Below are 25,768 nucleotides of genomic sequence, written 5' to 3'. Positions count from 1 at the left end.
AAAACTTGTAGAAAAGTCAATCCCGTGCGGCGCATGGCTGCCTGTTATTGGCACTCGAGCAGGACCTCCTTAAAGGACCGGGCCAAAATGGCCGATTTGTAAATTCACAGATTGGGATTATGCCAAATTATTCGTACTCGACGTTGCCAATCACCATTTCACCAATTTCCCATAAAGACAAGATAATCAAACGGAATAAAAGGCACGCCTTTGTCACCAAGAACTGTTCACCATCCTACTAGCATGACGGAAAATCAAAATGAATCACGCTCACGATGAACGGATGGAAGTCTCAACACCTGCGTGACGTATAAAAGCACAAGAAGTCGCATTCATGGTAAGAAGTCCTTTTGTCATCATTGGTTAGCAACACCGTAACAAAGTTATTGAAAATAATTCAGACTTGTTGTACTCTAACAATGTTGGTCTTAAACAAAGTTGCGAATACATCTGTACACTTGTCGTACTGTACACTTCGCGGGCCGCCGGGTCCTTAAATGTTTCTCGCCAAAATGGCGGCGCCCATGAAAATTCGTAAAATCTTCTCAAAACACCATTAAATGATGTCAGATTAACCTCAAATTTTCAAGGTACACTAGATATGATTAAGGCTTTCATTGTTCAGCGGAGTATTCCTTTAATGACAAATGATGATGGGAAAAAAATATCAAACTTGACATATGTGCCATGAAGAGTCTCCTTTTAAAAATGACGTAGTCACATGACACGATAAAATTTCTCTTCAATCTAGTTTTTTTTTTTCCCTTGGCTATTTTTTTTAAAAGAACTCTCTTTCTCCCCCCCCCCCAGTAGGAGAATTCGTCCTAGATAAATGATTCAAAGCAGAATGGCCGACGCGTCAGGGAGGGAGGGGGGTGCTCCACTTTTGCAACTTTCCAGGGGCCGCTACCGAGTGAGTTTTGCAAGGTCAGCGTTGGGGGCCCTGATGGTGAACGTAGAGCATCATTTAAAGCGTATGAAATGTCTAATTTCTAACGCAAATTTAGACGAAAATATATTTTCAACTGTTCCATAAAATGCATATCCCGTTCGATGTTTTTAACCAAAAAAATACAAGTGTTTAAGACTTAAAGTCCATGAACTTTGACCTAGTTTCTCTTACCTGCAAAACGACTCATTTGGTGGGCGGATCAGTGACATCACAAAATCTGGGATGGGCATTTCATGTGGAACGTCCAACTTTTAATTTTTCATAGGGTTGTGGTTCGGGACGTGTACCTAATAAAGTGTCCCGTCACGATCATTTCCCGCAAGGTGGCACAATTTGAACAACGTTCGCACGCACCACTTCCAAAATCGAGCCGGTGACAAATTTGACACACTTGAGCGTTCCGTTTGTATTCGTGAATGTGCGCGTGCGTTGCGCTCAATCATCTCTCCAAGGAATGCCCCTCGTACGTGCTAATTGGCGTCGCACGTCTTTGTGACATTTTTGTTTTAATCAGGACCAGAACTCGCCTCAACTCTGACACCAACTTCTACTAGGGCGTTGGATTGTTATTATTATTATTATTAATAATTTTTAAGTCAATGTAACACCGAAGAATGCCGACATACAAACTTTGTTTTCATGTGGAGACTTTTTGAAATTGAATATTAATTGAGCTCAGTAATGTTGCTGCTCACAGGAAATGTCAATGAAATATGATACTTGGAAGTAAAGGGATAAATTCATCATGAGGGGAAATTATGTCAAATTCAACCCCCCCCCCCAAAAAAAAAAATAATGATAATACACATTGTGTGTGATTAATGAAAATTTCTACAAAAATATGTGAACATCAGATTGAGTACAAAAAAGATTGCCTTCTCACCAGGCAAACTAAACAATTAAAAAAGGTATTTATAATAACTAAATAAATTGAATAAATTATAACAATAAAATAATAATAACAATAAATAAGAACAGTAAGATTGACGACAACAAAAAAAATACAGAAGTCAAAAGTTCATCAAGTTCATTTTCACACTTAGGAGAGTATTGTTGTTATTATCATCAGAAGTACATAAATTAAAAACCTAAATTTAGTGCGTTGAGGAAAAGTGACCAGCTGTCTAAACTATTTACATATCTAAGTGATTTTTTTTTTCTTTCTCACAATTTTCTTATGTTTTCGGAAATTTCAATCTAATTTTAAACATTAAAATAACTAAGGTGGCACGTTGCGCAGCTAGTAAACCATTGGCCTCACAGTTCTGAGGACCCGGGTTCGATCCCGGCCCCGCCTGTGTGGAGTTTGTATGTTCTCCCCATGCCTACGTGGGTTTTCTCCTAGCGGGCACTCCGGTTTCCTCCCACATCCCAATCACATGCAAGATGAATTGGACACATTAAAAATTTCCCCAATGTGTGATTGTGAGTGCGACTGTCGTCTGTCTCTATGTGCCCTGCGATTGGCTGGCGACCAGTTCAGGGTGTAACCCCGCCTCCCACGCGTTTACAGCTGGGATAGGCGCCAGCGCTCCCCGCGACCCTCGTGAGGATGAGCGGCAAAGAAAATGGATGGATGGATATTCATAACAATAATGATAACTAAATAGAATAAATAATATAACAGGAACAACGAGCTTGACAACAACAACAAAAATACAGAAGTCAAAAGTTCATTTTCCACACTTCGAAAAGTATTCTCGTTATTATCAGAAGGCAAAGAAATTATGAATCTAGATTTAGCGCGTTGAGGAAAAGTGACCAGATGTTTTAACTATTTACATATCTAATAGATTTTTTTCCCCCCTTCTGCTCATGCTTTTCCTCACTTTTCCAAAATTTCAATATGATTTTAAACATTAAAATAATTTAAAACATCAGCTCCTGTAAGACTGCCTCAAGATCTCGATGCTTGCTTTTTTTTTTTTTGCAATCAATTTTTAAAAAAAAAACATGAATACAAACGATAATTAAAGAAACGCAGATGGTCAAATTCTGCAAGCGACAATGCAGCCATTTGAAGGCGAATGCGCAATTATGCAACTTGCCCCCGCAAACAAAAACTGGAGCAAACGTCACAAGAAGAAGAAGAAGAAGAAGAAGACTTGTTTGCCCATTGGAATGTTTCAGCGTTCACAAGCGTCGCCGTGACAACAGTCACAAACACAGAAGCACTTACGCTGGCCCCCCCCAAAAAAAGAGGCGAAGACACAACAACTTCACTTTTTCTTTTTCTAACCCGCACTCAGCACATCAAATCATTTGCTGCTGACAGAAAATCCATCATTTTACATTAGATATATGTGAAAGTCTACACACCCTGGTGGGGGGAAAAAAAAACACTTTATAGTCAAATAAAAACAAGATAAAGATTTTTTTTCAAAAGTTCCCATTTCATGTGAAATATTAACTTGGGCAACTCCTTTCAGGAGGAAAAAAAAACATTGAAGATGCGATTGCATAAGTGTGCACACCCTCTTATAACAGTGAACGTTGCTGTGTTCAGGTCGAACCAATCACATTAAAACTGCGCCCCCAGACGTACTAATCAACTTCAGGTGTTCAAGTAGGCTTTTCCTGACATTTTGGTAGTCACAGCTACCAGCGCATGAAATAGTCCGATGAGTTCCACAGCATCCGTGTCCGAAGGTCTCAATCGGGAAAATGGTGCAAAAATAATTTACAAGGCATTCAAGTGTCTTGATATGGTGAAGAAAGTCATCAGGTGGACAAAACAGAGCAAAAAAAAAAAAAAAGAGAAAATGGGCGTACCTCCAAAATTCAGTTCAGTCAGGTTGTTTAGAGACATTACAATAATATCACTTGCTCTGATTTTTAGAAATCACAACCTGACATTTCAGCAGATGTGTGTAAACTTTTTTTTTATAAATTGTATAGTAAATATTTTATATTTATAGCATTTATACCATAATTACAAATATAATTTTATTTTGCTAATTAAATGTGAAAATCGACCAGCCTTTTTTAATTAAATTAAAATAAATTAACAAGTTCACTTTTCATATGATTCCCCGATCCCACCCTGGTGTCTCTACGAGCCTTTTTGTCCATTTAATGGAAACATGTTAGACCGCTAGGGGGCGCCCTATTCCAAGATCACTAAGAATCAAGCGGTTCAAGTTAATTACGTTTATGTGAAAAATCAAACAAACATTTTAATGTTCAGATTAAATCATAATGTTTACTGGTGGCTCAATCTCCAATTACTAATTCAGTTTTACGTGCCGTAATTTGTCATTATTATAAAGTCGTCATACAGTAAATATTTGTATGCAAAACACCCGGTAAAATATAAAGCCAGGCACTGATTGGGCGTGCCTTCCGTCTGGGCTGCACACTTGCCATTCATCTGCACGACGCCGCCCTCTTGAGGACGTGCATTAAACTGCAGCACACAAAGGCCCATCCGGCTAAACTTTGTTTCTAAAATGCATTTCATTTTTAAATTCTTTACACTTCGGTGCTCGTCGCCATTGGACAGATGGGCCAGACAATTTTTAGATAAGCTACAGGAAAACAAACAAAAAAAGATCGACGTGTGCATTCTATTTAGAAGCTAAAAATAAAAATAGACAAGAGGCAAGTTTTTATTTGTGGACGTTTTTGTATTTAATAGATAATCCTTCGGCCGCGTCGCCATGACAACACGTTTCTTCCCCTGTACATACAGTATTTTCCTTGTGTGCTCAGCAGCCCCTCGGGAACATTTGACAGACAAGACGGTCGACATACGTGGCAGTAAAATAAGTTAAAACTCTTCCGGGCCTGTGAAACCAGGTAAATAACAAGACAGCCTTTTTGCCTTCTGCACGCGCGCACGTTTTGTATATTTTCATTTCTCCCTTTCAGTGCACCTCATTTTGAATGATTTTAAAATCGTAGCAGAGAAGGGCTGCTGCTTTTTTTTTTTTTTTTTTTTAAACAATGGGACATTTATTTTTTTTAATCCAAACAAGAAAAATAACTTGGTAACTCTACAGACATGTTGATGAGCAACTATGAAATGAGTATATTTTTTTTTATTTTCCAAATATCGTTTTGGCCACATGCACGAGAGCCATCGTCTCTCCCTCTCGTCGGCATCTGGTCACATGACGCAACACGTGACCTTTTGAAGCGCGTGAATTTGAATGAGTAAAACACAAATAAAAGGTTAAACACGCCGACGCGCACTTCACGATGTGGCCGATTTGAGGTACGCTATCAGGTCCTGGCGCTCGCCCTTCTTCTTGATGCCGGCGAAGATCATCTTGGTGCCCGGGATGTACTTCTTGGGGTTCTCCAGGTACACCATCAAGGTGTCCTCGCCCCACACGATTCCTGACAACACACACCCAAAAAAAAGTTGCAATTTCATGCCTTGCTCGTGTCCATTTAAATCTTTAAGTCTTTCACTTCTTACCCCCACCAATGTATCGTAATTTCCGGCCTATAAGCCGCGACGTTTTTCCCACACGCTTTCAACCCTGCGGCTTATGCGGCGATGATGCTAATTTGTGCATTTTTTCTAACGGCCACAAGGGGGCACTTGAGCAGAAAACGTAAAAGCGAGATGGTGGACTCAATGTGGCGAGGAACTGACTTTTACTGGTGTTTTTTTTTTTTTTAAACCGGTCCTGTTAGCGCTGTGCTAGCATGTTGCTATGTCTCAGTGATTTTAATCGATTTTTTTTTTTTTTTAAACCAGCCTTGTTAGTGCTGCGCTAGCATCTTCCGGCTGTGTCTCAGTGATTTTTACCAGTATGTTGTTTTTTTTTTAACCCGGCCTGTTAGCGCTGCGCAAGCGTGTTGGTGTGTGTCAGCGATTTTTACCGATTTACCGAACATTTTGTTTAATGTATGACATCACATGATGTCAGTACACCTAGCAGGGGCCAAAAGACAAGCTCAATTTGCTTTTTCTTTGCCTTTTGATGTCACATCAAGGAACCGCATCAACGATGGGAGTTCTAAGACTACTACGCACGGGAGTGATGTCACTTTTTACGGCAGTAAGTCAAATATCAAAAGGTAGTCAAGACACTTTACATTTTGCTACTTCAACAGTTCACACTAGGCCTTTATCATTAAGTTAAGGTAGGAAAGACCCTTAAAATATGTATAATTGCCTATTTTAATAGTTTAGTTAACCCTTTCAAAAATACAGCTGATAAATGATTTTGATCGGGGGGGGGGGGGCACAAGTGCATGGAGACTCTCCGCAATTTGAACTAACAACCCAGGCTAAACTTGGCTCCCCCCTGACATACAAAGATCATCTCTCAGTGGAGGCGCATCACTCTGTCGCTCACTGGCAATCTACTATTTTCCGATGAGAATTGGGCTATGGCACCACCTTGCGGCTCGTTTGGTTGTTTCAGAAAGTGGCGGAAAAAAACATTTCGGTGAAAATGTGGCAATATGTTGCACAGTTAATTTGTCACGTGATCTACTTTTACTGGATTCTGTGTCTCTGATGACTGAATTTTTAACGACGTGACGAGAACCACGGTCACACAAACTTTGTCGTTAAATAAGATTGGCTAATAACTGTCATTCTCTAACCCTCCAAAATTTGTGGTGACAGAAGTGGAAAAGTATTATGAAGCGGCACCTGAACGCTTTGCGTCAGATTAGGAACGTTTGTGAATGTCGCACAGCTTTTTGACCTTTAAACATTATTGTCAACACGCAACCATCGGGGTTGTAAATTCGGAGTTACCGACTTTTTTTTTTTTTTTTTTTAAACTCCTCTAGGACCGACCTTTGCTCTTGTTGGCGTCCGTGTACGAGTAGCCGTCCGCCTGGCCCGTCTTGCGGCCGAACAGGCCCCAGAGGTTGGGCCCCACCTTGTGCTTGCCCCCCTCCTCGACCGTGTGGCACTGCGCGCACTTCTGCACAAACACCTTCTTGCCTTTCGCCACGTCGCCCATCGTCAGCTGGAAACGGATACGGAAAATTACAAATAATTACACTCAAAACAGCTCGGAGGCAAATTCAACTCACATTCCGTTGTACATTTGTTACATATAGATATAAGAGGCTATGAAAATAATTATAACTGAATCTGGCTTTTGTCAGGACTGTTAACCTGCTGAAAGTTTATTATTATTATTATTATAAGTTATCCGAACAGGTGACGTCACCATCTATGCCTTTCTGTGGCTCCTCCAGTCTCTCTGCAGACCTTACAAGCAGTCACCTTCCCTCCTTCCTCCTCTCCTGTCCTCTGCGGTGCTCCCGGTTGAATGAAGGTCGTTAAGGTAACCAGCAGCTGAGAGGCTCCATTTACGTGACATACGCTCTTCAGCGCGTGGGTGACGTCAACACAGAACACGTCACGGTCTGACTTCCCGCTCGAGGTCAAAAGAGCCACCACAGGCACTTCGGATGCGTTAGCTTAGCTTTAGCCGCCTGATACTCGGTCGGTTAGCCCCAAAGCTAGTTAGCATTAGTCTCCCTGGCAGCAGGGTGTGTATTCGCGGGCAGCTTTAATGCACTAAATCGGACGTGATTAATGCTCTTAGCGTTTACGTTTTAATCTGAAAACGACAACCGGTGGTGAAGTTTACCTCGCGTGTCGTATTTCATTCAACATCCCCGGCAGCTCCCGAGCAGCGCGGTTAGCTCAAGAATGACCGTTAACATGGCGGCCCGGCGAATTCCCCCCCCCCCCTTTTTTTTTTTTTTAATTTTCAACCCAAGACTTCATTCACATTTGATTCAAATGTCTTGTAATTTCCGCCAACATATTTAACGTTCTCGATTCGAGAACGCAGGCAAGCGGTATGTTCACGTCACCGGCTGCCGGCTCTCAAGGATGCTTGAAGGAGGCCGGCGTCCCTCTCAAGCAGACAGTCTCCGCACGCGTAAGGAATATTGACCGCTATAGTTCAAATAAACATCATAGTATGAAGTGGCCATAATCCTCCCGAAAATACATCAGAAAGCTATCGTCACGTGGCCACTACCTTGCCATTTCACGTTAATTCGCCGCAATTTTCAAATTAACTCAACGACTTTAGCGAACTCGAGATTAAAGTGATATGCTGCGTTTACCTCTTAGTTGAAAGCAGTGTTCAGTTAAAACGGCTCCTTGGTGGTTCCTCTCCGACGCGTTGTGGCGGTCGCACAGAAGGTCACTCCGCTAAATTACGGCGCAGGTTTATGACGTCACGCGATCACGTGACGGTGGTTACGTCACCTTCCGTCTCGGGCCTGGTCTCGTTTGCGACGCGAGTGATTTTACCGCCCTCGCGCGTTTGACCGTCGGCACGCATTCGTCGTCAATTCGATATAAAAATCAAGATGCAAAGTCGTCGGTGTGCCGTTTTTGTTGTTTTTTTTCTTTCCACGGAAGGTTTTGGGTGTTCGTTTGACCTTGAAGAAGCGAGGCGAGGGCAGAGAGGAGGAGGAGTAAAAAGGTGTTGAGACGTTTACAGACAAGAACGTGACGTCCGCCCTCCTATGTAACTCCATGTACTGCACTCGTAATACATTTCTAGATGTTTCGTCAGGACGTTTAATTATCATTTTTATTATTATTTTACAGTGATGTGTTAAACTAATTACCTGGTGTCCATGAGTTATTATTCATATGTTTACAAATGAACTGACAGATCTGTGGAAATTATTAGTAAGAGTAAATACAGTGCACCACCCACGTTTAATACTTCTTTATTTGGTCAATATAAATTACTCAAAATACAGTTTTGATTTCTTGACGTGTTTTATTTAGCATAACCTGATCAATGGTGACAAAATGTCTTTAGCTGTGGAATTTCCCATATCTTCATTTGTATTAAAAAAAATAACAAAGAAGTGCTCAGAGACCAAACGTGAGATGAACATATTTAATTAGTTGCTCTTGTAATTTATTTTAAACTGTAGAGAGACTTTGCGGACAACATGCATAAATTATGCAATTTCACACTGATTAAGACAACCTTTCCGAGAGGATTGTTTTGAGGTTTAAAACCATAACCAGAAGATATTCATGTGTTTGTGTCCGCGGAGGAAGGTGCGGGGTCTCAGAGAAAACACAATGAAGATTTCCTGTCAATTGTGTATTATAGACAGTTAATGTGTATTTATTTAAAAATCGCATTACTGATCCCCACCCCCGTTTTACGAATGCGCACATTAAACTACATGTACCGCGCTGATTTATTCAAGGTGACATCCGTTATGTCAGGTGATACAACGCGAGTTACCAAAGTTGATCTGCAGTTTACGACTCGCCTTTGCATTCACGGTTCAAAAAAGGTGACGGAATCCACAGCACTTTCACGTTGAGAGGCAATTTAGAATACTGTGCGTGGAACTTTCAAAACAAACAGAATTGACATGACTCTAGTTTTAAGTACACAACACGGAAAATAATTTTTTGCTCAAATATGCATTCAAAATGGGATTCAAATAAATATGATGTAAATGTCTGCAGCCATTTTCAAGAATCGATAGGAAACATCCATCCATCCATTTTCTGACCCGCTTATCCTCACGAGGATCGCGGGAGTGCTGGAGCCTACCCCAGTTGGGTACACCCTGAACCGGTCGTCCGCCATTCGCGGTCGGTAGGAAAATGCATTTTTCAAATGCCGATGATTTTTGAACGCAACGCCACACACACACACACACACACACACACACACACACCACACCACACACACACACACACACACACACACACCACACACACACACACACACACACACACACACACACCACACACACACACACACACACACACACACAGTGGAGGTGAAACTGCCCTGTACGAGACATTCAGGTCTTCCAAAGCAAACGGAATTTACACCACTTTCCGTTTTGTTTTTTTTTTTTTTTTTTTTTCGTGTCTGTGATACAGCACAGCACAGATTAATTCCCTTCTTTATCTGTATTAAATAAGTCGTAAGTATAAAACATTTACCCACTTGAAACTTTGATATTTTCATAGTACGACAAAACGATGAAGGGCAGTTTTGAAAGGTGACATTCCACATTACGAAGGTCCTTGAAGGCACCGGCAGAGACCGCAGGATTGAGATTCCAAGATGGACGAGTCCCACGCGAACGTGAGACAAGCGGCACCGGAGAACCTCGACGACCCTCCCAACAGCCGTCTGTTCCTGGTGGCCAGTCGCTCCGTCACGGAGGATGAGCTCCGGGACCGCTTCTCCGTGTTCGGCGACATCCAGGGCGTGTGGGTCGTCAAAGACAAGCAGACGAAAGAGTCCAAAGGCATTTGCTACGTCAAGTTCGCCAAATCGTCTCAGGCCTGCCTGGCCATGGAGGAGATGCACGGAAAAGTCCTGCTGGACGGAAACAAACCCATCAAGGTCGGAACCGAACCCAACTTATTACCCAAAATCCTTTCACTCGGCTAGCAACAAAACAACAATATTCAAAATACTGACCGCACAGAGTTAGCTCTTATGCTGCTCCCATATTAGCAATTAGCTTGCTAACGGTCCTGTCGTTGCTCTGTACTTCGGTTTAAGGAGCACGTTTGACAATTATATACAATAAAAATATGTAAATAACAAAAAAATCAAATGTATAATAACAGCGGGTCCAAATAAGTCACACACTTTTTAAAACTTACTCAGGGAACGAAGGAAACGAGCTGGAGGTCGAGGTGCAACGATTGAATGAGTAATCGATCATCAAATTAATCGACAACTAAAGCTACCAGGTTTCCAATTATCAGGAGTGACACATAAGATGGCGGACAAGGGAATCCTGGGATTGTAGTGACGTAATCTGAAATCTCTGTATTGGATTTCTAAATTCAACAATGGCAGTGAAGGAGTTCTGCCCGATTAATTGTTTAGTCATTTTTTAAAACTTGGAGCTGCCCAAATCCTTCGCGTTGAACATCTCAACAGTAAATATTCTCACATATCTGTCGTCCTTTTTGAAAGCAGAATGTGTTTATTCAAAATAAGACATTTGCTTGTACTTTAGAAAGCAATAACCGTGTTTTCCGATGAATGAATGAAGTCTTGTTTTTTAGTAGGGGATGGATGGAAATCAACAGATGTTGTTTTTTTTTTTTTCCTGGCCAATTGATTGATTAATCAAAAAACGAATATGAATAGAAGCGTACGTGTACGGTACCACGAGCTGGGAATATTTACTGTCACATGGCAAGAACGGATAGGTTTCCAATGACGTCACCACCACCCTTAGACCAATCGGATGAATTAACGATAGGGAAAAAAAAAAAATTCACGCTTCACCTTTCGCCTGTGTTCTCTGACCTCTGTGACACACAAGATGGCGTAATTGGAAAGCCATCCATAACCCGACCGAGTCTTTGAAGGATTCAGTGTATTGGATTTGCGTCGGAGACGGCTCCATGTCCTCACCCGCGTCGGGTGCCGTTGCAGGTGTTTATCGCCCAGTCGCGGTCGTCCTCCAGCCACAGAGACGTGGAGGACGAAGAGCTGACCCGGATCTTCGTCATGATCCCAAAAACCTTCTCGGAGGAAGACCTGAAGAACACTTTTAAGGTGCGCACGGCTCATTTCATTGGCGGAACGTGGATGATTTTTTTTTTTTTTCTAGCAGGGGTGACAAACTCGTTTTTTGATCGCGGGCCACATTGTCGTTACGGTTTCTGTCAGAGGGCCATGATGACTGAAACCACGAAAATCTTTAATTGACCCATCATATTTACTCATTAAATTGATCAACTAGTTTTGAAATCAGAAATCATGGGTCATCGATTTTTTTTCAACTGTTGTTGATGTTTGGTAACACAAAAATGCTTGCAATATCTCAACATCATCATTTATGATATGACAGTTGAAATTTTGGTTCAAATTTCAACAAAAATCATGGAAGTTGATGCACATGATTTGCCTTCGCGGGCCACATAAAATCATACGGCGGGCCGGATCTGGCCCCCGGGGCTTGAGTTTGACACCTGTGCTCTATACTGTCGAAGGCATTTTTGACACCGTTTCTGTCCGCGTTGGAAACCCCCCCCCCCCCCCCCCCACCCCCCCACCCCCAGGAGTACGGCGACATCGAATATTGCGTCATCATCAAGAACAAATTGACCGGGGAGAGCAAAGGTTTGGGCTACGTCAGATACTACAAACCCTCCCAAGCGGCCCTGGCCATCGAAAACTGTGACAAAGGTACGGCCGCCAGGGGGCGCTGCAGGCGGGGTGTTCAGAGCCGCGTGTTCCAATATTTCAAGCAAGGTGCGCTTCTTTTATTAAGTAAAAAATGAAAATCAAATCTAAAATCATGGATGAGAATTTTCCGCGGATTTCCGAGTTTTTTCAGATGGAAATGTCATTTTTTGTGAAACGTGTAAATCCGTTGGGAAAATTTTGGGGAGGGGGTACGGCTTGACGCAGGGCGAGGCTGTCATCATATTGGTCATTCTCATCCCTGTGGATCTCAACAGGAAGTGTATTTTTTTTTTAATTTTGTCCATTTTCCTACTCTTTTGTTCAGTTTCAGTCTGTTAATGTTTCCGCGTGAAATGTTTTGTTATGATTTTTTTTTTTTTTTTTTGCGCCCGACAAATGATCTGCACCTCGTAATCCCGTCCCCGTGACGTCGCTTTCAGCCTACCGGGCCATCCTGGCGGAACCCCGCAACAAGGCCTCGGCCACGGAAGATTACAACAGCATGGCGGTCAGGAGCGACTACTCGGGCGGCGCCGACTCCATGAGCATGTACCCCTTCAACATGGCGGCGCCGGCGGAGCCCGTCAGCTACAACATGATGGACTACCGCGGCGGCAGCGGCGGCGCCGACCTGACCCGCTGCCTGATGGTGTCGACCCGCGCCGCGCTGTCCCAGGAGCAGATCTTCGCCCTGTTCGACATCATTCCGGGGATGGAATACTGCGAGCTGCAGCGGGACGCCTACGGGATGAGTAAAGGTGAGCGTTTGCGATGCGTCACATCGCGCAACACCGTTTACGATTATTCCAGATTTGCCCCTCCCCCCGCCGTATATCGTACGAGGTTTAACAGAAAAGTTCCAGGACTGAATATGTTTACCCGTTCAGTGTTGGCCAGATGATCAAACAGAACCACAAGATGACGGGGGACAGTCTAAAATTTGTTCACATAAGAAAAGCTTAATTTCAGAAAACTCCCATCGAGCGTCACAAAAACGCATGTGGACATCTCATGCCGATTAAACCTTGGAAAATATCAATACCGTAATCCTGATATTACAGATTTTGAGTACGTTAAGTCCTCCTCATGAAGCGATGTGAATATTTTTGCGCTTATGGGTAGGAAAAGGCTTCACCTGGAGAAACTGCGTGATCGTTTTAATATTTTCAGAGGTTGCAGTGGGCACGATTAGACGTCCACATCCATTTAGGTGACCTTTGCTTGCAAGCAACGTCAATATATTTTTTGATCCATTTTTTTCTCCCAATGATGATAAAAGCCTGCTTTTGCCAAATTGGAGCGGCTGCGCTCATTTCAGCACCGAAGCAATGCGGTGGGCACCCACAATTCACGGACGGCAGAGACCGAGTTCAATCGGGAACAGCGGAAATCTGCACGAAACGGATGCCCCCCCACCCCCCCCCCCCCCAAATTTGGGGAAAAATGCACTATTAGGCACTATTTTCCTCAAATAACACAATCACAGAGATAATTACAGCGTGTACAATATTTTCTATTTGTAGTTTATGCCCCCCCCGTCCCGTCATCAAATCACGTTACTGGCCGGAAGTGCCGGTCAAACAAAGCATTCTTCAATGCTAAGTCTGTCACGTCCCATCAGAAACGGGGGTAGGACCCAAATGCAGGAACTCGGAAGACTCAAGGTAGTTCAAGAAGAGACACGTTTATTATACGCCGAGGTCGGGGATCGAGCAGGCGGTCCGGTGCAGCAGCGGTAGTTGGGACGTCGAGCGACGAGAACAGATGAGCGGACAGGCAGGAGTCGGTACACGGGAGAACGATCAAAGCAGGCGGGAGTGTCAAGGGAGTCAGGCTTACGGGGTCGGTCGGAGAACGGGCGAAGGTCGGTACGCACGGGTTGACGATCAGGGATACGAGAGTGCTGGAACGGGACATAAAGCTCAACGAACTGGCGGAGGACCAGTCGTCACCGGGTCCGATATATACGGGGGATGATCAGGCCGCATGAGGCGCAGGTGTGTGCGCCTCCCAATCAGCTCGTGCTGAAGCGGCAGGATCGTGACAAAGTCGGTCGGAGATGACGCAAAAACACATCTTTTAGCACGACGCCCAAAGTTTTGTCCGATAACGTTAAACATTTAGAAGGTGATAATAAAAGAAGGTACGTGGCAAAATGAGAGACACTTGGCGCAGAGGACCCATTTTTAATGCCAAAGTCGATGTTTTCCCCGCGGTTCCGCTGGTCTCGGACAACTGGATCTAGACATGGATCTGGTGAGTAAGTCGTCGACATTTACACAGAAGAGTTTGAAAGCGTAGAAAAGTCTGTGGACGCATACAAATACTTCGTTGTTGGATCTGTTCACAATCAAGAATAAATCTCACATCGGATTTTTTGTCAATACAAATACCAATATTTCAATAAATGACCCCTGGTTTTACACAAACTCGCAAAAAAAAAAAGACGAGTCGACTCCTCTGTACATAAAGCGTGTTGTGGCGACGTTAAAATTTGGTAAACTTCTCCGTGACAGACATTTTTTTTTTTTTTTTCAAATATGCATTGTTCTCAAATGAGTCCAATGCGTATTTAAAAAAATAAAAATGAAAAATAAATAAACCGCTGGGATAGGCTTCAGCCTCCGTACGCGGAAGCGCGTTGCGGCCACACCTGAACCTACGTAAACCTCTGTGTGACTGACGGTTTATTTTCATTTTTAAATGCACATTGGACTCATTTGAGAACAATGCATATTTAAAAAAAAAAAAAACAAAAAAATCTGTCTGGGAGATGTTTATCGAAGATTAACGTGTGGCCGCAACACGCTTCCTTGTCTGTTGGAGATGACTCCCTTTCACTTTTTTTTTTTTTTTTTTTTTTCCCCCAATAAATACGCATTGTTCTCTAATGAGCCAACTTGGCATTATAAATATTTCTTGGGAATTTGAGATTGAGAAGAATAATTCCTACCTGTAATGAAGCGATCGCTACACAGGCCTGTGTGTATTTTAGCCGGGCATCATCCGTCACGTTTAATTGCCGAAATCCATCGATATTATTTTGTATTTTCAGATTGTATTCTATAGAATGATCTCTTTGGATACGGGTCTCGTTTGTGGTGACAACCAACATCACGACAGGTCTCGGCTATTGTAAATATCCTCATCCGGTTCAACGTCTCCCACAATGTCCAGCAGATCTGTTTGACCTGCAATATGGCGCCGGGAAAATGGTGACGTCACGTGCGCGAGTTCTGTAGCAGATTTTCACTTCTCGCCTGTTGGCTGAAAGACAAAACGAATTCCCTTGCTATGAAAACGGGTTCAATGTAATGACAAGCATTTTTTTTTTTGCAGGTCACGCGATGATCCGCTACAGCAATCTGGGTTCAGCCCTTTACGCCAAAGACAAACTGAACGGATTCGAGTACCCGCCGGGGAACAGACTGGTTGTCAGTTTTATGGACGACGGCGAAGATCGCAGCAGGTACGAACGCGCAAAGAAAGTTTGAGCGCAGTCAAGACTCGACGAACGCCTTCTGCGCAGTTCTGTGGGTCGGATGGCCATGCAGTTCGTGGCCACCCAGATGATGTCATCGGTTTGGAACGGACCCTCCAACAGCCAAGCCATCAAACCTCCCATCGCGTCTCACCTGGTACCGAGCGACCCGTCCCGTCCCGTCCCGTCCCGTCCTGCTTCTTTTTGTTCTTTGCGCGCGCGCTAACGAACGAACGCGTCCGTCCCGCAGGGATTCGCCGGGCCGCCGCCGGCCCCCGTGTCCCGAGTCCAGACGGACGTCAGCCTGCCGCCCCCCAAGAAGCTGGCGCCCCCCGACAGCAAGGCCAAGGAGCGGCTGTTTGTGGTCTTCAGCCCCGCCCCCCTGCCCGTGGACGTGCTGGAGGACGTTTTCGGGTAAGCGGCTTCTCGTACCCAAATGCACGTTTTCACATGTTTTGCACAAGTTTTCGTTCTCCAAACATTGGTTGTGTATTCATTCATTCATTCATTCATTTATTTAAGTAAAACGCTTTAACATTGACATATATTGTATTTTATTTCAAGTTTCCATTTGTTGCATTATTTTTTAATTTTTCCAAAATGACTGAAGTCTTTATTTTGAGTTAGCACACCAAATCGAAAATTATTTTGTTGCAAGTAATAAATATTACTAAATATAAATAACTGTATGTATACATTTAACAAGCCTTGTTCATTTTATTAAATTTGATTATGAAATGGCTTTATAAAAGTATTTTTTTTTTCAGTATTAAAATAAGATATCACATCCACTGGATTATTATTTTGACTTCATCTACTAATTATTTGGTCCATCTGTAAGTTTTAAGAATCAAATTTGATCCTTGAGCGCAAACGTTTGCCAACCCTTTTGTGCAACACGAATACATTTTTCTGCATTATTTCTCTTTTAAAAATTATTATTATTTTTCTATAGGCGATTCGGTTCCCTGATGGAGGTCCACTTGGTTCCGGGCAGGAAGGTCGGATACATGAAGTACGCAGACAAGCAGGTGACAATCCAGTCTGTCGGAGGGGAAAAATGAAAACAAAAAACAATTTCAGATATTAAGCGTGTCGTTTCCGTCCTCATTTTGAGTGCGCCGACGACGCCATGGCGACGCTTCACGGCCACGTCGTCAACGGCGTGAAGATGAAGGTGATGCTCGCGGATCCTCCCAGAGAAGAATCTCACAAAAGACTTCGCACGTACTAGGACGGACGGCAGCGCGTGCCAGGTGAGTTAGCCAACATGGCTCCTTTTAATGAATATATCAACATCTTCATTAAATATGAACCGATTAAGGTCGCCACCCCCCACCACAAAAAAAAAAAAAAAATGGCTGCAGCTCCTTGTAGTCACGTTCCAGAATTCAGGAGCGATACAAGTGACGCAAAAAAGTATTGAAAGTAAAGTTAAAAGCACTCCACGGACAGCAAACTCTGCCACCTAGTGGACTAAATTCAACAGGATCGAGTCACGTGACAAATGTGCGCGGCGACGCTGGCTGGCGTGTGAGTAACTGCAGCTTCTCGTCCCCCCAGGCGACTGTTGTCATGACAATACGACCCCCCCCCCGACCTGACAGACCCGACGACCAACACGGACGGAGACCTCTTGACACGACCTTTGACATCTGTCTGACCTTGTACTTCTGTCCGGTGACCTTGCCCTGACCTCCGATGTAGCGGGTCACTCCAGTGTTTGTTTTTTTGTAATTCTTTTATGATTCAAAATCAATTAACATTTTCCAATCTGTGGGAAGAATTCAGAGGAGCGCGTCGGACCCATTTCCACGAAATTAAGTTGACTTTGGCTAATGGAAGCTTTAACTTGGGTCTCCTAACGAACTCTTCAAGTAGACATCTGCTATTTTTTTTTATTATTATTATTTTATTTGTGTTTGAGTTTTGTATGTTCAAATGTGTTCCCACTGTGATACGGTTAAACAGAAATAAAACCAAAAAGGCTCCCCAACTTGTCCTCCTCTTGTGTGCGTTTCTTTCCAACCTCCCGCGTCCCAAATTGCTTTGCGTGTCAACTTCGATTTTCCAAAATGTCGTCGTTGAATGTCGTGTACACAAAGTCACGCGACCGCGATTTCATTTTCCTCTTTGAGCGGGAACGAAAATCATTTTCAATGCGATTTAGCAAACACGTTGGAAACATTTGACCCGAGCGATGGATGACAACAAGCGCCGTTATTCCATCCTGAAAGGGAAAACAAAATCTAGTATTTATTTGCAAATTGATGAAAGATAATGATCAGGGCTCGAAAAGCCAGAAGAAATAAAGCAAAATGAGGATTTTGGTGAACATTTTAAAATAGGAATAGACCAAGTGTTTACATACATTTTGACAAAGAGGAAGCGCTTATTTGTAATATATATTTTTTTCTTTTTTGGAATTCTGTAAAGGGTTTTGAAAGTTAAATCTGGTTAAAATAAAATGGGAAATTTTATTAAAATAGGAAATTGTATTTTTGTACCAAACATTCATTTTACGGTCATTTTGTCAATTAATTTTCAAGCACTGGCTGACTCAACACGGCATTTCTGGGTTTGAAAGCTCTAATCCACAATTATTATTTTCTTTTATTATTATTTTTTTTTTTAATTGCCCAAGGCACTACAGAAGTCGATGCCCGAATGCCTCAGCCTAACATGTTATAGATTATTTTATTAGTGACTATCCTTTCCATTCCCACCCTGGATCACTTGGTGATGGTTTAAAATATGGAAATGATTGTATTTTTCTGACTAACGAGCAGGACTAAGCCGAAGAGAAACAAGAAAGGATCCGGAATTGGAGGGCGGAGACCGCACGAGGATACAGCTGATGTCATATTGAAGCAACAAATTAGGGGCGCCTGAAACCGCATTTTATACATTTTTTGCCAGTCTCACCCGTATAAACACTGCATAAGTATAGCATCATTTGTCGTTTATCCCGAATTATTCAAGATTTTTTTTTTTTTTTAAAGATGAATGTCAATTTTCGCCATCCGCTGCAAACAGTGGAGGGCCCCCACTTTTGAGTCCTGACCTCCTCGCAGCCACTTTCGGCCAATTCCACACTTTGAATTTTGACTTATTACAGGAGACAAATTTGGATGCACAGTTTTTAATTTCTGCTGAATGACAGTGAACATAATTTACAATCGCGACAGTCACCTGTTTGTCGTGAGGGGGGGAGCGCAACCCCCCCCCCCCGCCTCCCCTTTAGAACAACATGGATTCATTCCCGTCCGACATGATGTAGACGAATCAAAAGAGAACGTTACGATTACGATTTGTGGAGTTTTGAGAACAGACTGAATTTCTTAGAACAGAATCACTGCTGTTCGTTTGCTCTACGGGAGGATTTCACTCATCGTGGTGGAGAAAAGAGGCAGAAAACGAAAAGGGGATGCGGACGGAGCCAGGCAGACGTAACGATTACACCAAGGTTTTATTACAGAGTCTCTATGACTTAAATTTCAAACTTCCGTGTCCATGCATCCGTCCGTCCGTCAGTCGGTCGGTCGGTCGGTCCTTTTTACGTCGCCGCCGCGTCCCGCTCAGTCGTCCAGCGCCAGCGTGTTGAGCTCCTCGTCCAGCTCCTCCAGATCTTCCCCGGTGAACAAGTTCTCGTCCACCGGGACGTCCTTGTCGTCGTCGTCGTCCTCTTCTCCTCCTCCTCCGGCCTCCCCGCCCCCCTCGGCCCCCGACGGCCCGTTCGCGTCGGAGCCGCCGCACGCTCCGTTTAGTTCTGTTAACCGCAAAAAAAAAAAAAAAAAAATTGTAGTTATGCTGGGAAAAAATGTATTTGTAACCTTTTGTCACTTTCAAAACTGGACACGGTTCCACCGAAACCTGGTTTGAGCTTTTCTTACCCTTGTCCTGGTCCTTCATCTGACTTTTACTCCTGGAGGTGAAGCGGTCCACGGCCGCCACCGTGATTCCCGTGTGGTCCACTTCTTGCGGGACGAAGCGGGACAGGTCTATGTCCTGGACCTCCGCGGCGTCCGTCTGAATCCCGACGGAACGAGCGGGATGTAAATCGGGGTTGCACGTGGACGCCTCGCACCTCACGATTTTACCATTTCCCGATCGTCCTCATCTTCCTTGTCGGCGTATCGAGTGTCGTCGGCCTCGTCGTCGTCGTCGTCCACCAGCTCGGGCCGGAACTCGAAAACCTCGCGGCCGCTCACCACCAGCGACTTCCCGGCCTTGAAGTCGGCCTTCTTCTTCTCCATCTCCTCTCTGGCTTTGTCCACCTGCGGGCGACCACAACGGCGACTCCTTTAAGGCGCGACATCGCCGAGCGCGTCACGCAGCGAACGGAGAGCGTTCCCACCTTCTCCTGCCTTTTCCGCTTCTTCCACGCCAGGAACGTCTCCAAGGTGATGCGGGTCACGCTGGGACCGAGCGCTGCTCGCTGGCAAACAGAACCACGGAGAGAACTTTGAAAGGAATTCACGGTGGGGTTGGGCGACGTTGCCAAAATTTCAAATCACTCGAGTACATTTTATCAAGTGACAGTAACAGTATGGCGTGATGCAATTGCAAATGGATTACCGTCGTTTCCGGCCTACGGACCTCGCCCGGTGCACTTGTAAAGCAAATACCATTTGGTACATACATAAGCCGCACCACATTGAAACACGAAATCTTTTTCATTTATTATTTTTTTTTTTTTTTTAATACCTTTGCTTAGCTTAATATAGCAACAACAGCAGCACGAACAGGGCTGGTAAAAAGAAACAAACCTAAATCACTGAACTGTGGCAGTAACACACCAGCAACGAGCTAGCGCGGTGCTAACAGGGATGGTTAAAAAAAAAAAAAAACATACCGGTAAAAATCACAGACACACGGCAGTAACAGAGCAGCAACACGCTAGCGCAGCGCTAACAGGGATGGTTAAAAAAAAAAAAAAACATACCGGTAAAAATCACGGAGACACACCAGTAAAAGCAGCAACGCGCTAACAGGCCGGTTAAAAAAAGAAAAACCTGTAAAAGTCACTGAGACACGGCAGTAACACAGCAGCAACACGCTAGCACAGCGCTAACACTAGCGGAGCACTAACAGGGCCGGTAAAAGTCTCGGCACGCAAATTCCACCGGTCTCACTCTTACCCTTTCCGTTCGAGTTGCCCCCTTGCGGACGTTAGAAAAAAAACGCACAAATTAGCCGCATCGCCGCAGGGTTGAAAGTGTGTGAAAGAAGTCGCGGCTTGTAGGCCGGAAATGACGGTACATCGTAATTTAGCAAAGCTAATTTGAGAAATGAAACTGGACTTAAGAGTAAATATCAATAGTTAATGGACTCGAAATTCCTTGGCTTTGGCTACAGTTACTTGATTTGGACCGTCTCTTGAAAAAGGGTTCAGGGTCAGAACTGTTACAGATTGTTAGAAATGAAATCACAGGACAACGACACAGCAGCCAGAACCTCAGTGGACCTGGAACGGCGCCACGGCAGCCTACCTCGCTCTCGATCAGCTCCTCCATGGAGATCTCCTGGTCCTTCTCCTCCTTCTTCTTGTCCTTCTTCAGCACGAAACCCGGCGGCAGGGCGTGCCGGTACATGCACTCGCCGCCCCCTCCCGGGCAGACCCAGAACCAGCCGTACTTGTTGTTCTCGATGGCGTCCAGGAAGAACTTGCACACCTGCCGGACGGCGCACGAAAACCACCTCAGCCTCCTCTTTTGTGGAAATCTCTCGGCCGGATGACCAAAACGTTCCAAATCTTACAATTTGAGTTTTGGCTTTCTTCTTCTCGGCCTCGCCGTGCTTCTTGTTGACCACCTCCTCCAGTTTCTTCTCGTCCCAGTTGTCCATGGTGTCTGCGTGGCCCGGAGGTTCCGGTTAGTCAGCGTCGTACTCGTCACGCTCGTCCGAGAGCGCTCACCTTTCTCCAGCTCTTCGTCCCTTTCGTCCACGTAGACGCTCCTCTTCTCGCACTTCCTCTCCATGGACATGTCGTGGCTGAACTTGCACTTGTCCCCTTTGGTGCACTGGCCCTGCTTGTAGAAGGCGCACAGCACCGACTTGGGGTCCACACCTGAAGGTGACAGAAGGGACGGGGACGATTATGATACACACACACATATATATATATATATATATATATATACATACAGCGATGTCTCGGTTCTCGACCACAATCCGTTCCAGAAAAGGATTCGAAAAGTGAATTGTTCGAAAACCGAATCGATGTTTCCCATTATAATGAATGGAAATAGAAATAATGCGTTCCGAGCCTAAAGAATTAGGCCCTTTAAAGCATTTTTTTTTTAGCATTTCCTGATAATAAACTGCATCGTAGAAATACACGAATAGTTTAAATACTTTATATAATAAAATAATTTCAGAAATGTATTTATTTTTTGCTTAAAATGTATGCTAGGCTGGGAGTGCTTTGCCGTATCTGTAGCGACCTGGCCCCTAGCCTTGTAAACTTTTTTTAATTCACAAAAGTGCAGAATAACTAAAAAAGTAATAACGAAGGGGAATTTTTTTCAAAAAGAAATGAAAATATTCGTAACATGAGTTAAACAAAAAAATGCAGAAATGCTTCTACAACTGCACGTATCAAATGTGTTCGGGGGTGGTGACTCGCCCCCTTTAAAAAAAAAAAAAAAAATCTAATTTGTTTAAATTTTGGGTGCTCTGCTACATTCAGATTTATTGGGGTGATAAAGCTCGACGAAATTATGGATTTCGTTCCACTTGGCACGGATGGCTTTGATGTCATTACCGCGACACGTCTGCGTACAGAGGCTGCGTTATACACAATAACAAAATTGAGTCAGTTGCGCCGCGCGCGTTGTCATTTCCGGGTTTTTATTCGGCGGGGGTATTTCGGGGGGCGTTCGAAATTACAATAACTAAACCCGTCGTGGGTGGGTCAGCCGCATTATGTTATTTCCGGGTTTTTTCGGCGGCGTGGGAATTCATAACAAAGCGCGTCGCGGGTCAGCTTGTTAGTTCCGGGTTTTTTTTTCCCTCAGCTGCGTTCGAATACCGATTTTCGTTCAAAAACGGAAGCAAAAAAAAAAAAATTATCGTTCGAAAACCGATTGTGTACGTTCGGTTGACTCGTGTTACCTTTGTTGACTTTCTGGGCGGCAACGACGGGCCTGAAGAGCTCGTTGAGCTCGTCCAACTCCTTCTTCTTGTCCATCTTCTTGTTGGTCTTATCGGCCTCGGCCTGAGCCACCTGTGGGGACGCGCATCGGGACTTTGGCCACATTCGAGTCCAAAAGCCAATCAGGGTCGCTTCTCACTGACCTGTCGCGCGTTCTGCTGTCCATATTTGACCTGCTGCGTGACGTTCTTGATGAACTTCTGCTGTTTGGCTCCTTTCTTGTTCTTCAGGCCAAATGTTTTGTCCTGGAAAAAACGCAGCACGCCGACGGTGGTTATCATGAACGAAACGGAAGGCAAATATTGAAGCCACTTCCTGGATCTTGTAGACCCCGCAAAATCCCCGTAAGGATGGAATTCCCGCCTTTGTATACTGTTACGCTTAAAGGCACTAACAAGAATTCAGTTTTCCTCGTCTTCTTGTACGATCACAGCAAGGGTTGTCCCGATCTAAACTGCTAAACAGAGGTTTCTGATCTTTATTTTGTATATTTTAGTTTGTGAATTCAAGACAGGATGCATAAATGTTAAGTTGCTTGCATCATTAATTTGCGCTGCGTCAGAGCGTCAGGTTAGGGTTAGCGTCAAGAGACGCTACGACGCGCTTTTGTCGATTTGGTTTGAACCACCGCTGCAGTAGGCTTACATGTATAAATGTCAAATGTAACAGTGGGATATTTTGTGTCAAATAAAATCAAATTAAGACATTTTGGAGAGACACTTTTATTTTCGTTTCAATGCAGTCCCCTGGTATGGGATCGGGACTTTGTATTGGACACTCGCTTTAAATCCAGATTTAGACGCAAAAAAGAAACAACCAAAAAAAAAAAAAAAAAGGTACCTGGACCTTCCTATGGAGGACGGACGGGTATTAAGTATTTTATACACGATTCTCTACTGTGTGTAAAACCATAAACGGGATGCCAGTTAGGCGGCACGTTGGCTCAGCTGGAAAGTGTTGCCGTCACAGTTCTGAGGTCCAGGGTTCGATCCCGGACCTGCCTGTATGGGTTACCTCCCACATCCCAAAAACATGCAACATTAATCGGACACTCTAAATTGCCCCTAGGTGGGATTGTGAGTGCGGCTGTTTGTCTCCATGTGCCCTGCGATTGGCTGGCAACCAGTTCAGGGTGTACCCCGCCTCCAGCCTGTTGACAGCTGGGATAGGCTCCAGCACTCCCTCACCTCCGTGAGGATAAGCTGCTAAGAAAATGGATGGACGCCAGTTTTTTGGATTCCATGTAGGAAATTGCCTACTTTCTCCTAAATGACTGAAAGAAGCATATCATGCTTTGATGTGGTCACCACTTGCCAGTTGCGTTGAGCTCAGGAAAAAAAAAAAAAAAACATTTTTTGGGGCATTTTCAACCTTTTTAAAGCCGGAAATGCTTTTTGCCACTGGCATATGCAGTCATCGTGTCCATACATCATCGTAGACGTTGTTTATCCAAAACGTACAGAAAAACAACTTGATAAATAAGTACGTGGCTTGACTTGACCAAGAAACAGAGGACACGCCGAACGAAAAATTATTATTATTATTATTTAAACAAGGAACCGTCGAAGACTTTCCACGCAGTCCACCGGCTAACTATGACGTCATGGCCAGGGGCTAATTGTCACATTGGCGAGCTAACGTTTAATGGCGACCGTCCACTCTTCATCGGAACAACTGGACGGCTTACCTCAGTTGAAATAACACTAAATAGTCCACTGACGATAACTCAAAAAGAAATATGTTTGCCTAAATGGGCTTTCACGCGATGTTCCGCTCGCGTGCGATCACGCTAGCAGCGGCGTTAACATGCTAACTCGTGATTTCCTTTTTTTTTGTGCGTGTACCTCAATAATCTTTTCCTTCTTCTTCTCTTGCGTTTTTTTATTGCCCGGGGCCGGAGCCGGCTTCTTCGGAGGCATGTTGGCTCAGCTCGAGGCGCGTTATTGCCGAAGCCGAACTTAAAAAAAAAAAAAACAAAAAAAACCCCAGTTGAAATATTTGCTTTCCACTCGTTGCTAACACTCAGCTTCCCATTAGCCACTTGCCGCTAACGTGGTGACGCTGGCTCCGCCCACCTCCTGTCATTTATGACGTCATCTCGCTATTCATGACGGGTGCTGTAGTTTTATGAATATGATGAATATGTTCCGTGGTCATTATTAACTGGGCCATATTTTGTCTCATATTGCCGACATAGACGAACGTCCAAAGTTTTCAATTCATACTTATTTATTTTTTAAAATGAGAAGCACTTGTTTTCTCACTGGAGTGCCCACCCGGAGAAAACCCACACAGGCACGGGGAGAACATGCAAACTCCACACAGGCGGGTCCGGAATCGAATCCGGGACCTCAGAAATGTGAGGCCAACGCTTTCCATGTGATCCACCGTGCCGCCCTGACATAGAAGTTTATATTTAAATGTTTTTGTAAGAAAGGAAGGCGGCACGGTGGATCGGTTGGTAAAGCGTTGGCCTCCCAGTTCTGAGGTCCCGGTTTCAATCCCGGACCAGCCTGTGTGGAGTTTGCATGTTCTCCCCGTGCCTGCTTCTGTTTTCTCCGGTTTAAACATGCGACATTAACCGTTAGGTGTGATTGTTAGTGCGACTGATGGTCTCCATGTGCCGTGCGATTGACTAGCGACCAGTTCAGGGTGTACCCCGCCTCCTGCCTGTTGACAGCTGGGATAGGCTCCAGCACTCCCCGCGACCCTCATGAGGATAAGCAGCTAAGAAAATGCATGGATAGATGTAAAAAGGATTACTGTACTTCAAAATGTAAAAATATAGTCAGTTGTCAGTTTGTTGGAAACTAAAATCTTGCACATCTACTGTACTGGAACGAATTACATATTTTATAATATTGTATATTAATACACAGCGTGAGTGAGGCCAAAATTGTAGTTTGATTGCAGCGGCCGTCCACTGGGTGTCAGTGTTTTCCTGCCTCCCAACCCAACGTTTCGGTCCTGACAAGTCCACAAACACGTAAGACAATAAGCGCAGTTTTTTTTGTGTGTGTGTGTGTTTT

The 25,768-nt window shown here is 44.1% G+C and overlaps 3 protein-coding genes across 4 annotated transcripts; 1 reads left to right on the top strand and 2 right to left on the bottom strand.

Annotated features, from left to right (window-relative positions):
- Window positions 1–4,972: 4,972 nt before the first annotated feature.
- Window positions 4,973–8,171, bottom strand: LOC133509833 (cytochrome c). 2 transcript variants are annotated; one of them, XM_061837236.1, is made up of 3 exons: window positions 8,012–8,171; window positions 6,717–6,891; window positions 4,973–5,293 (listed from the first exon to the last, which is right to left on the bottom strand). In XM_061837236.1, the coding sequence occupies exons 2-3, from the start codon at window positions 6,883–6,885 to the stop codon at window positions 5,148–5,150; spliced, it is 315 nt and encodes a 104-aa protein (XP_061693220.1). In that variant the 5' UTR covers window positions 6,886–6,891; window positions 8,012–8,171; the 3' UTR covers window positions 4,973–5,147. The 2 variants fall into 2 exon arrangements, with proteins under 2 accessions (XP_061693220.1, XP_061693219.1); XM_061837235.1 differs by lacking the exon at window positions 8,012–8,171 and adding an exon at window positions 7,099–7,584.
- A 1,695-nt stretch (window positions 8,172–9,866) lies between these two features.
- rbm45 (RNA binding motif protein 45) lies at window positions 9,867–17,572 on the top strand. Its single transcript, XM_061837234.1, has 10 exons — window positions 9,867–10,293; window positions 11,347–11,469; window positions 11,976–12,102; window positions 12,543–12,860; window positions 15,442–15,571; window positions 15,632–15,740; window positions 15,834–15,997; window positions 16,539–16,614; window positions 16,701–16,839; window positions 17,147–17,572. Exons 1-9 carry the CDS (start codon window positions 10,009–10,011, stop codon window positions 16,815–16,817), a joined length of 1,449 nt encoding a protein of 482 aa, XP_061693218.1. The 5' UTR covers window positions 9,867–10,008; the 3' UTR covers window positions 16,818–16,839; window positions 17,147–17,572.
- Window positions 17,573–19,033: 1,461 nt separating this feature from the next.
- On the bottom strand, window positions 19,034–24,804 carry zc3h15 (zinc finger CCCH-type containing 15). The gene is made up of 10 exons (XM_061837917.1): window positions 24,584–24,804; window positions 22,883–22,984; window positions 22,700–22,811; window positions 21,501–21,653; window positions 21,344–21,435; window positions 21,076–21,258; window positions 19,941–20,021; window positions 19,684–19,860; window positions 19,477–19,612; window positions 19,034–19,352 (listed from the first exon to the last, which is right to left on the bottom strand). The coding sequence occupies exons 1-10, from the start codon at window positions 24,656–24,658 to the stop codon at window positions 19,162–19,164; spliced, it is 1,302 nt and encodes a 433-aa protein (XP_061693901.1). The 5' UTR covers window positions 24,659–24,804; the 3' UTR covers window positions 19,034–19,161.
- Between the last annotated feature and the right edge of the window lie 964 nt (window positions 24,805–25,768).

The sequence above is a fragment of the Syngnathoides biaculeatus genome, chromosome 12 (genome assembly GCF_019802595.1).
Source record: "Syngnathoides biaculeatus isolate LvHL_M chromosome 12, ASM1980259v1, whole genome shotgun sequence".
Classification (NCBI taxonomy): Eukaryota; Metazoa; Chordata; class Actinopteri; order Syngnathiformes; family Syngnathidae; genus Syngnathoides; species Syngnathoides biaculeatus.
This window is presented reverse-complemented; position numbering and strand designations above follow the sequence as displayed.